At 41.2% G+C, this 12,683-nt stretch overlaps 1 protein-coding gene across 1 annotated transcript in view; it reads right to left on the minus strand.

The window, feature by feature from the left end:
- UBE3C (ubiquitin protein ligase E3C) overlaps nt 1-11,995 on the minus strand; it is a 73,970-nt gene extending 61,975 nt beyond the window's left edge. The window contains exons 1-2 of the mRNA XM_051812888.1: nt 11,635-11,995; nt 1,473-1,526 (exon numbers count right to left, since the gene is read on the minus strand). Of these exons, the coding sequence (XP_051668848.1) occupies nt 1,473-1,526; nt 11,635-11,700 (120 nt within the window). The 5' untranslated portion in view covers nt 11,701-11,995. The remainder of the gene's footprint in view (nt 1-1,472; nt 1,527-11,634) is intronic.
- Nucleotides 11,996-12,683: the final 688 nt, after the last annotated feature.

Genomic DNA, 12,683 nt, shown 5'->3' on the forward strand with positions numbered 1-12,683 from the left:
ATCAGCTGGAAAGGGTAGGTAAAATCATTCCTTTACAATGTCTCACTTTCTGAGGAACTGAAAGCCGGCTTGCTGGAGGTGCTATGGGAAGAGCACTCGGAGGGTTCCCTGACAGCACCCTCAGCACACCCCATCACAGTAAATATCTGCAGGAAATGGCTTCTGTAATTATGTTTCTAACAATGTCCATATAGATTCTTAGGGGATAAAAGAGGGAAGTAAATAGTTGCTCATGAACCCAAAGCTACAAAGCAGTGGTTGAGGAAGGAAAAGTACAAGGACTGAGAAGCCTGCTTTAAAATGAGAAATTTTAACCTAATCAATCCTTGAACTACAACAAGCCTTTAATTCTGAGGGCCACCAAGCAAAACAAAACACAGAAATATTTTCCTAAATTTCATTAAAATACACTTACGAAAGTTCACACAAACCTTCAACTCACAAAACCTTGATTTCTAATTTATTGTCCCATGAAGACACATCCAACTTAAGAACATAACCTGGAGTGACCGAGAAACACCAGACAAAATTGCTATTCAAGGTCTACTTCATTTTTCTTGGAAACTCTGGTTCCTAAAGCAACTTCTCTGCATAAGCATATACTCAGAGACTGTAATTAAATCTAAAGCATTGACCAAAATCAAAATTTTGATAGGCCAAAGGCTATTTTTCTCTCCAAAGTATCTACAGTAAAAGTGCAATCAGGAGAGAGTTTCAATTACAGCAAGGCAGTATCTCTTCATAACCATAATGTAAGGTTCAACTAAAACATAGATATGTTCTCCTTTTCTCTAGGTATGGGTTTTATCTCAGAATACATAATTGTCAATTAGCGACCCGTAATTGCAAAGGTTTTAAATCTGAGGTCGCTGCTAAGATTCTGCTACAGGCAGTTTTTAAAAATCCATAACTGATTTTACTCTCAGAGGAGCCATTCATTTTGTGAGAATGTGCCACAGAAAATCGTTGTGTGCACATGTGTACAAACACAGATGTCAGTAAATTGCCTCTGCATTGGCTTTGCAGAACACAGAATTAAGCAACAGAACGGGTTACTTCGATGTGTGGAAAAAAGTCTGTGAACCACAAAGACTTTTTACATACATTGGTAAGGACTCATTGATCATAAATTTGATGCACAACACAGAATTCTGAACTAGCTGGTGAAATCCTCGTAGTTTCATACTTAAACTTGGTCCATAATTGTACACCCACGTTGGGAAGAAAAAAAAAGCAGTTAATTGTGCTTGAAAACTGAGGAACCATTGCAGAACTTGTGCTTAATCTAGTGAGGGTCAAACACACCTTTAAGGGTTTTGCCAATTGGAGCACGCTGGAAGACCACACAGAACTTGCAAACTGAAACAAAACATTCCTGACCTAAGTATGAACTGCAGCAGAAGTACTTTGCACTGCAAATGTTACATCAAATTAAAATCCAGTGGGCATGCAAAGCTTACAGGCTACTTTACCTCTCGTTTTCTCCTTTCTTCCTGAGTCCGATGCAGGAGAGAAGCCTTTTCTTCCTGTAAGACACAAACAAAGACACTTTCCCATTTTCATTCAAACACGATTCAGCTGCCTTTGTGACATTTAATGTAGACTTCACTTCAGGGATTATTCATAGTACATAAAACAATGGAGAAAAGCAGGTGTTAATAATTTTTCTTGCTTGCAAACATAAAATGCAGCCCTCTCAAAAGAACAGTGATGGAGGGAAGTTCTGCCCTTATGAAAAGGGACAGGCAAACAGCAGCAAACTGCACTGATCTCTGTCCAGGTTTGTGTTCTCAGCATCCCAAGAACCTCAGCAAACATCACCTATTTAGAGATGACAAAGTAAGGTCCCAATCCCACCAGACAGTACCAAATGTCTGAGTGTTTTCCTTGCCTGGAGCACACCCAGGTGCCTACAGCAAGTTGTGGCATGTTCAAAGCAATCACATCCTGTCCCAAGGCCCCATGCTTTTGTCTGACTTGCACAAAAGCACGAAGCTCTTATATTTACTTATCCTTTTCCTCGAGAAACTTGTCCAGGAAAGATGTCAAGAGAGACGCATAGTATAAGTGGCAGGATTTTTTTTCTTTTAAAATTGTGAACTCTTCACCTAAATTAAGGAGAGAAACTGAAACTTTCAGGGCAGCGATCTCTCCAACAGTGAAAAAGAAAAGAATACTTAACTATTCATGAGGCCTCAAAGAACAATACTGTTACAATAGAAAAACCTGTGCATTAGCTTTTAAACCACAATCATAAATCACACATGGATTACAACATACCAACAAAGCTTTATCTGCAAGAATCTCTTACTGGATGGTTCTGTGTAATTTCCAAGAAAATATAAAAAATAATTCAATTTTGATGAAGAGCTTTCAGCTCCCACTGCAGAAAAGAGCTGAAAGTACTATGGCACCTTCCCAAATCCAGACTAAAATACACAACAGATTTAAGGAAACTATTTTCATTTTTTTGCCACTGTTACACATATAATGACTTCCTTTTTCTCCCTATGTCCTTATTAGCCTAGAGAAGTTGAGAAATAAAACACATTCAAGCTGAAAATGTGTTATATTTGAATACATAAAAATCAATTTGAAGTTGGCAAACAAATGTTTATAAAATACTGAACCACATCTGAAACAACTGCACTGGAATACTTTCAGTGTTTACCAGCAGTTACAAAAAGTGAGGGCAAAACTCTTCTGCATTTCTTTTTAGTTGATACAGAGGAAGCAAAGTCATGATTCTCTTAGTTTCTTCAGGATAGAAAATACTCGTAACACAGACCACTGAGAGAGTGAAAAACACATGTAAAAAAAGGAATTTGAAGTTGGTTTTGTATCTCAGATCATTTACTGGAGCAAGCCTAAGGAAAAAATCCCACAAGAAGGTTAACCATATTTTCCTCTAAAGATGGTATTTCTGGCCAAAGACACCACTAACTGCAGCTACTGTCCTCTAAAGATAGGGGGCTTTCCACGTGTTAAACCCAGTATAAACAAATCATAACAAAATCCATACATGAGATGATGTTTCTCCTCTCAAGCAGTAGGAAAGGCACCAGGTCTACTTGGTAACTTGAGGCAAGAGGGTCTGACCTCACACACACAAAAAAACCCAAAATAACATATTAAACTAAGAAATAGCTTCAGGACTTTTTCAACAGCGATACCCAAGGCAATAAAGTTGTTAGTAAAGTGCCCCTATTTAGAAGTGATCGTTCTGCAGCAGGACTATGTAAAGAGAGAATGGAGAGAAAAGGCAGAACACCACACAGAAAAAGGAAGCAAATTTCTGCACCTAAGTGGATAGTGGTACAAAACACCCCAAATAAACCCAGTAAATGCAAGTGATTGTTAGATAAAGGAAAATAAGTGGTCAAAGGACTTATCAGAAACAAGTAATTTTAAAGCACTTGAAGAACAAGGGAGATAAAACAGGACAAGATATCCTCACTTAGTGCATCACCAGCTTTGCATTGATCAGGAATTGGGTCTTTTAGAAGAAAGCACTCTTTAAACCAAACCACTCTTAAAAAACTAACAAAAGTTCAAGTTTTCAGTCAGTCACATAATTGCTTTGAGTACTTGTAAAGAAAAACAGCAACTTGTTAAAGTATAAATTAAATACAATAGAGGAACTGTCCTAAGACAACAAAATATTCAGGTAAGTAAATCCCACCTTTAAAGAACTATTATGGGTCAAATAACACTGTTGTTCTTGTTCACAAGACACACACACACACACATCATAACTATGACTAAAGATTATATTTAAATTAAATCCAAGAGAATATATCTCCTTCAGAGTTATTAAACCAAACTGAAATACAGTCTCTTCAGAAATTAAAGAGTACATGTGCAACAGAAAAACACCTGCTGTGGGAAAGATATCAGAAGAACTATTTCTTCACCTACAGGGGCCATTCTAACAAAATTATTTCTTTTGACAGCTAGATGCACAGTCTTCTCTGAAATCCTCCCTCAATTCCTCCTTAACAACCAGCACTGTGGAAAAGAGTCAAACTCAGCAGCTGTTGCTCTGCTGTTTGTGAATGACAACAGCATTAAGGTGAGTGGTGCACATTTGACAACTCCCACCCATCCAGTCGCTGAACTGCTCCTGGCTACAGCCACTGCTCCAGCACCTCTTCCTGCCTGTCAACAGCCAGAGCTACTCATGGAAGAAGATGGTCTGACATAAGTCCCAAAGATCACGCCCAGCTCACTCCTACTCCCCACCTGCCTTACCTCACTCCTGTGGTGGTCATGCCATCTCCTTTTTTCACCTGCCAGACAGGTAGATGACAGGTATGGAGTCTAACATGAGGTATGGAGTCTAACATGAGGTATGGAGTCTAACATGAGGTATGGAGTCTAACATGAGGTATGGAGTCTAACATGAGGTATGGAGTCTAACATGAGGTATGGAGTCTAACATGAGGTATGGAGTCTAACATCAGGTATGGATCTAACATCAGGTATGGATCTAACATCAGGTATGGATCTAACATCAGGTATGGATCTAACATCAGGTATCTGGTAGGAAGACAGACAATCTAGGGTAAACAAAGCATGACCTTGTCTTGACTCCTTCAATCTTAATTCAAAAGGAGTGAAAAGCCACTTACTAAATCACAGTCCTGACACTTTTTATGATGTCTTCTTCCTTCAGGAGCTTGTCCTCCCCAGTGCAGAGCAGGGAATACACTGTTGGTGACTTTCATGCACTGTTAAGTGCCTTTCTAGCAGTCCCTTTCCCACCTGCTGCTTTTTCCAACAGAAGATACTGGTAAAGACAACCAACCTCAGGCACTCCCACACAAGGTGCAGGACCATGAAAAGCCCAGTCTGAGAAGTTTTCTACACCAAATATGTAAGGCATCACACAAAGAAACAAGAAAGCAGAGAAACAGCATGGGACAGCAAAACGCAACGTGGCATTACAGATGATGACTTGAAAGGTTAAGACAGAAGGGGGAAAGAGGTGAAAACAAGGAAGCAGATGGCGGACAGTATACAGACAGGAAAACTTGAGACTGTCACCAAAGAAATGCTAAGTAACATTTGAAATGTTGCTCTGCACATCAGGACATGTATGTATGTACCCTACTATTCTTCACAGCAAAGTCCCGAGTGGCACCATTGCTGTAACAGAGCAGCTGATGGGAACAGTCACATACAACATAACAATGTCAGTGCTACAAAAAAGCCAATTAAATACACAATGAAGAAAAATTGAACTGTATTCTTGTCCTCGTTTTGCTGAAATATACTCTTTGTTTGCAAAAACATGCCTACAGAACCCCTAGCTTTTACATATCCCAGACAAAGACTGAATAAGGTACACAAATATACAAATTATTCTTTTCGTCCTGCATGTTAGCACTTTGCCTTGAGAGTGATAAACTTTCAGCCCTCTTGGTTTAAAATAAAGGTTCAGAAAAACAAAACGTATACATAATTAAATCTTTTCAAACAATTCTAGCAATTGTTGACTTTTTTAAAATCTCAAATTGAACACTTCTGGACAGCCATGTTAATCGAGCAAATAAACAGCTCCAAGCAAATAAATTTAAAACCTAAATATGCCAAATACAGACAAAACTGAATAATTATTTTCAGGTACTGGCTACCCACTGAGTATATTTAAAAAAAATTAACAATAACACACTGAAGCAAAAAATAAATATTATTAATGGTTGATATTTATTTTTAAACAACCAGGATTTATTTTAGTTAGTTAGTTGAGAACGCTTTCTATTCAACATTACAACAGATCATGCAAAGTACAAGGCATGACTTTTTATGAAATTTACTTGGAAAAACAAATAAGCACCTGATCTTTTAATTTTTGGGAATAATTATAAAAACTTGTATGGTTTTAATCTACAAATTGAGGAACATGAATTTAGTTTGAACCACATAACAAAAAGTAACAACTCCCAAAGTAAATGAAGTGACTTAAGCAATTTATGGAATAAAATTCCTTTCAGCACAAGTATTTAATAACTCCAACAAACTTGTAGAGAACTGATGAGGACACCGGAAGATGTTCCCCACCTTCTCAACAATGTTTCTATTTCCCAAAATTATTTTAGACAAGATGAACTCCAATTGTTTTTTTTCTGAATAGTAAAAAAAATTTGCACTTTAAAAGACTTACAATGTCTTCAACTGGACCTCAATTTAAACTCCATTGAACACGCCTGACTAAAACATGCTCCGCTGCTTGAAACATTCTGCTTTGAAACAGTTTGTGACTCTCCTAAATCATGATGTAAATGACCAGATATACGTTTATACACAGAGAAGACCATCTTCCAGAAGAAGATATTTTGAACTACACCCAGCAGAAGGCATTTGGCCAGGGAAAGCCCGACCTCACCAGAATAAACGTCACAGCGCTTGCTAGAAAACATCTCAGCATTTTGGCCCAAATTTTACTGTAGGATGTCGGGAGGATCTGGAACCACTTCTACCATGGTACCTAAAAAACCACACACAGTGGAACCAGGACCTGACTGGAAACAGGAGGCTCCAGAGGCCAACTGAAATGCAAACAAGTTGTTTTTACATTTACACTCAGTCTGTCTCTCTTATGGTTTTTAAGGTGTATATTGAACATGTAGTTATACTTGAGTGACTTCTAGTGGGAAGTGTCCCTGTCCATGACAAAGGGGTTGGAACTCGGTGATCTTTAAGGTTCTTCCCAGCCCAAACCATCCTATGGACTTTTCACTTTCTCAGCAACAAGTAGGAAAAAAAATGTATTTATAAAAATGGCAACTTTGGTTTTGGATATGAAAAAATAACTCATAACGGAAAATAGCAGCACAATCACTGCTGTCAGCTAACTACAACTGCATCTTTTGTAGCTTCTTTGCAAATGAGGAGAATTTTAAATGTTACAGAGAGGAAGAAAATCCCCAAGAACCTAATATCCATTAACTATATAGTTTCCTACTGACAGTCATTTTTACAACATGATAGTCTCCTTATACTTCCACACCACGGATCTGAAATTCAAAAGGTATTTCAAGACTTAGGTTTTCACATTTCAATGTTCTGGGCAAAACACAGTTCTGACTCAGAATGAGGTATGTACCTGTATAAGGACCTACACCATGTGCTTTAAGGGGCAAAGGTTTTAGGGAGCAAAGCAGTGCAATTCTTTCCCATTATTCAAAAATAATCAGTGAATTTATAATTGTAGTCTAGAATTCCTGCACTATAAATCACTGGCATCATTTCAGTTCCATTGTGACATGGTGCAGGTTCAAAAAAGTTATTACAAAACACTAAATTCTTCCTTCCTGAAATTATTAATTTTCCTCAGTCAGTAAGAGAGAAACAAAACTGGTTTTTAACTCTGCCCCATCATTGTTTATATCCTACAGACATCTACCATGATAAGCAATCCCAACCTTGGCAGATCTCTCCCTACCCTGGCAATCTTACAGCCTACTGCTTTTAAAACATTTTTATTCCACAAGAAGCTACTTCATGTGTAGAATACAGACAACAAAGAGCAAACAAGGTACTTCTGGAGTTCTAACTATGCACTTCAGCTAAGAACAGGGGAAAAAATACACAGTAATCTAATGCTTAGTGTTATGCTACTAGTTTAAGAAAGCGCATCAGTAGCTACTAGAATAAAATATAAACAATCTTTGTAAATTGAAGATGTCTTATTATTAAAACTGTTCATATTTTAAAATACAGATGGAGTCATCACTATTTGCTCATTACTAAGCTTCCATGTGTTTCACAAGAAAACCCCCAAAATATAAAAAACCCCAAACTCTATGAAGTTGGTTTCACTTTCACTTTCAAGACAGTGCTAACTCATCTGTATTACAAATTCTGAAAAAGGAAGGCTTTTTTAAAATCATCTCATAATATGCTATAATTTAAAAATCCTCTATTTTAAACAGTCTTGGAATTTATAAAAGCATGGTTTAGATATCTCAAGTGATACCATAAATTTTTCTTATTAATATTCTTTAAACCATTTTTTCTGTTAAAGACTTACAAGATGTCATTAAATACATTTCACAACGTAACCGAATGATGTGGAATTACGGAGCCTCTTGAACATCCCTTGGGGGTTCCCCTGCACAGATCCACTAAAGGATTGCTACCTTAATGCTAAAAAAATTAATAAAGGAACACTAGGCCTGACTGTACCAAATCAATTGGTTAAACCAATTTTGCGCTTTGACAACAAAAGTCCAAGTTCATGCTAAAACCAGTGAAACCTGCCAGCTGCCACCAGAAGGCACAGTGACACTCCCCCTTGCAGAAACATGTCCTCTACACCGGACACAAAGGATGGGCAGGGAACCACCCAGGTGAAGCACCATCTGTTCCAGTCCCCTGCACAGTTGGGTTGTGTTTGTGCAATGTGAACTGCACCCCAAGCCAACTCTTCAGGCACAGCTCCCTATTTCCTGCCTAACACACCACAGACACTCAGCAGCCACAGCCTCTCAGGCAACAACTACTGTCCTGTACAAAAGGTCCATGAGTAACTCAAGACATTCCCATACTGAACTCCAATAATAGTATTCACTCTTGGGAACTACTTGACTTCAGAAGTAAAACCATATGTTTTGCCAGTTACAATGGACCTAAGTCTGAAATTATCTTTTGAAAAGCCTCATAAAGCAGAGAACTGTGTTTTGAAGGTGACAATAAGCCACCCCAAAAATGAAAGTAAATAAATAATAAAAGAACCACTAACATTACCTTATCACATTGTAAATAAAACACTCTATCTGCACCCTCAAATATACATACAACAGTTCAAATAGTCCAAATGAATCAGCAGATTCTTGAAAATAGGTATGGAGGAAAATGTCCAAGCACTGACAATAACACCTATATTTTTACATTTATGTACAATGCAATATTATAACGCTACAATAATATTCCTAAAGAATCAGTCACAAGGATAGTCATTTTGAGAAAGTTAATTTGCAACCCAGGACAACAACGAGCGATACTTAAAAATCACTTTTTTTAGCAGAAGGGTTGGGTCGATTGATGTACAACACACATGAACAAAGGATGTAAACAGCGGAAAACTGACCTGAAGCTCTGGTTTTGTAATCCAAAAATGCCATAAAAGTTAGGGAGGAGAAGGCACACTAGATTCAGTACCTCTCTAACTGCCACAGTGCCACAGGTCCCCAGTTATGTTTTTATCCTTGTGCCTATACTGACAGAACTCACTGACATCAGCCCCTTCTGAGGCCTAAGGAAATGCTACAGACACACTTGCGGTGTCAGCCAGGTGTCAACACGTGTGAGCCGTGACCAACAGTTACTGTTTGCAGCTGCAGTTACACCAGCAAAGCCACACTTTCAATGGGTCAGTTTTTCTGATCACTGGTTTGGTGTCATATTCACATGGCACTCCAGTGGCACCTTTAGCACTGACTGGCTCCTCAAAGGGGCGTCGCTACTTCGTACTGGGACGGGTTTGCTGATGTAGCTGTACCAGTGCAACAGCAATTTGGGAAACTTCCCCAAACTGGGCAGAGGGTTTTTCTCAGCATTAAGCAGCCTGCATACAGATGCCACCACTATTTCCGAGTTGTGCTTTATTCTACCAAAGGAACCACAGTAGGCAGCACTAAGTATCCAGCTGACCATCAAAAGCACGGCTGAGGTGCAGCACCGGAACTATTCACTGTATCTTTCTAAAATTATACCCCATTTGGGAGGGGGCAAGTGCACTTGTCAAAGACCTGGGGTTTTTTAGCATGTGCACAAAAAGCTGAAGGGAAACATTTTACAATTTGGCCTTCTGTAAAAATGAAGCCTATAGTTATGAGAAACATGATCACAGGGAGCCTATGATGTGAAATAACGAGAAACTCATGGAACCCACATAAACACTTCCCACACCAATCTCTGTTGCAGGATGTTTTAATAAAATTGCAGGTAAACTGCATTTTAGAAGTAATTTTTAGTACTGTTTAGATATGTTATTTCACTAGTACTGTACACAGTTTCTGAAAATAAGCAGCTATTTCAAGGGCACGATGTCCTTACAGCCATGATGCCCAAAGCTGTGTGTGACTGATTTGCACTGATGCAGCACAAGCACTTCAGTGAAGCAATGTAAAATCATGAAGTCTGTGGACCAGTCAGTATCAATCTGATCATGGAATACAATCTCTGTATTGCAGATAAAGGTTCTGCATCAATTTCAGTTTCCAATCCTTTACCTTTTAATATTTGCCCTTGGAAATTTATACCTCTATAACATTAATCAATTTGTCCCATACAATTAAAATAGGCTTAATTCTGATGAATTTTCATAATCAAAAAGTGTAAAAGATGATGTTATGACAGCTGTTTACTTCAGGAACAAACACTATGAGCAAGTCAAAAGTTGTAAAGTACCTAAAGTGTACAGCTGAGGACCAGGGTGTGTTCTGCCAATTCCTACTTCAGCTGGGGAATATTTATGGCATTTTGACTCATGTAGTACCACTGCATGTAGCCTAATGAACAGAAATGTCATGAGATAAAGAGAAGATGAATCAGAGGAAAAGCTGCACAATTTAAATACAATTTTGTTACACATTCTTTGTGTTAAGACAATATACCAAAATGCAAACTTCACTGTGATTTTAATATCACATAATGTAGTATTTTAGCCCGCTTCCTAACTGTACTGCCAAAAGTCTCCAAGAACCAAAATCACTTACAATGCACAATAACGAAAATTTAAGATTTATTTTTACTCCATTAAAATTCAAAAATACTAACGAAAACACTCATTTACCTTCCCACGCAGTCATCTCCCATGACAACATGGGGATCTTTATTTTCACACTGAATTAAAGTGACCCCTAGAGACCAGGACACTTCTAAAAACACTTGGTCCTTTCTCCCGTTCCTCGGTCCTGTGCCCTTCAGTGCTTGACTAAACATCTGACTACCCTGTCCAATCAGCAAGATCTAAATAAACCATCCCGCTCCTTTTCCATCAATAAATACCAGGAGATCCAATAGTCTGGTACAACTGACAATTAACTCACCCTGCACACGACAAACTGACAGAACGTAAACTTGACGGAGACCAACCCGGCAGCCCTGGCTCACGTGGATGAACCTCCCCCAGCAATTCCAGTGACTCTCGGGTTGTGTGAGGCTGTGTGTGTGTGTGTGTGTGTGCGTCCCACATCGCTCCAGCCAGGCGGGTGAGCGCCAGACATTCCCTCTGGAGGGAAATGACAGGAGTCCTTGCCCCCGGAAGACCTGGAGACCGGCTGCTCGGGAGGTGCCACCGGCCACGACACCCCACATCGATCGCCCTGCTGGGGGGACGAGCCAAGGAGACATTTCCTCGCTTCCCACAATTCTCACCACACTATAAGCCTGCGATGGTGTGTGCGTGTGGCCTGATTATACCAAAAAAAAAAAAATAGTAACACAGAGCCGGGGAGATCGGAGATAAACATATCATCAGGAGGGAAGGGTTTTTTCCCCCTTCTATTAAACCTTAGTCATCGCCGCTCCCGTTCCTGAAGGCCCGACGGTAAAAACACCGATAACACAGGGCGGGGGGCGAGGGAACCGACACAGACACAGAGACGGGCGGGCGCCTCTCCTTACCTTCCTACTCGCTCCTCCGAGGGACACCTTGGGCCTTGTTTTGAAATCCCCTTCAAAGCTGAACATGTTTACAGCTTATCCCATGGGGAGCGGGGCCCGGCCGGCCGGCAGGGCCGAGCGGAGGGGCCGCACGAACCCCCCGGGCTGGCGCCCCGCGGCCCGCCCGCCCCCACGGGGCTGCTCCCCCGTCCCCCGCCTTCCCCCCTTCCCCGCGGCCTTCGTTATCCCGGTCGCCCCCTTCCTGACCGGCGGCGGCGGCTGAGCGTAGTGGGAGGAGGGAGCGGGAGGAGGAGGGAGCGGAGGAGGGGGCACTGGGAGCGCTCCCGCCGGCCGTGCAGAGAAGATGGCGGCCGCCCGCCGCCCGCCGGGCGCGCTCCCGACACACGGCCGCGCCCGCCGCCCCGCCCCCGGCCCGCTCGGCCCTCGGCGGGTCCGGGGTGTCCCGGCTGCGGGTGCTCCACCGAAACTTCCACGTTCCCGCTTTCCAGAGGAGCTTTGTGCGGGTGTGCAGGGGCGGTTGGAGCCGGGCTGGGCTGCTGTGCCGCATCCTGCCTGGATGGGCCGTGCTGAGGGCGAGGACTGAGCTGAGAGTCCAGCCCGGCTTTGGCCAGGACTGCCTTCCTCAGCGTCAGTGGGCTGTGGTAACTTATTACCCCCCTCATATATATGTATATAGATATAGATGTATAATTTATAGTTTTTGTAGGGTAAGCATATCACAGAATCACAGAGTTAGCTTGGAAAAGACCTCTGAGACCATCGAGTCCAACCTATGACTGAACACCACCGCATCAACTAGACCATGGCACTGAGTACAACATCCAGTCTTTCCTTAAACACTTCCAGGGACAGTGACTCCACCACCTCTCTGGGCAGCCCATTCCAATGTCTAATCATCCCTTCCACGAAGAAATTCCTCCTAACTTCCAACCTGAACATCCCCTGGCACAGCTTGAGACTAAGTCCTCTCAACCTGTCACTGGTTGCCTGAGAGAAGAGACCGACCCCCACCTGGCTACAACCTCCTTCCAGGTAGTTGTGGAGAGTGA

Source organism: Manacus candei, unplaced genomic scaffold, assembly GCF_025592945.1.
Source record: "Manacus candei isolate 608988 ecotype Guabito, Panama unplaced genomic scaffold, ASM2559294v1 h1tg000089l, whole genome shotgun sequence".
Classification (NCBI taxonomy): domain Eukaryota; kingdom Metazoa; phylum Chordata; class Aves; order Passeriformes; family Pipridae; genus Manacus; species Manacus candei.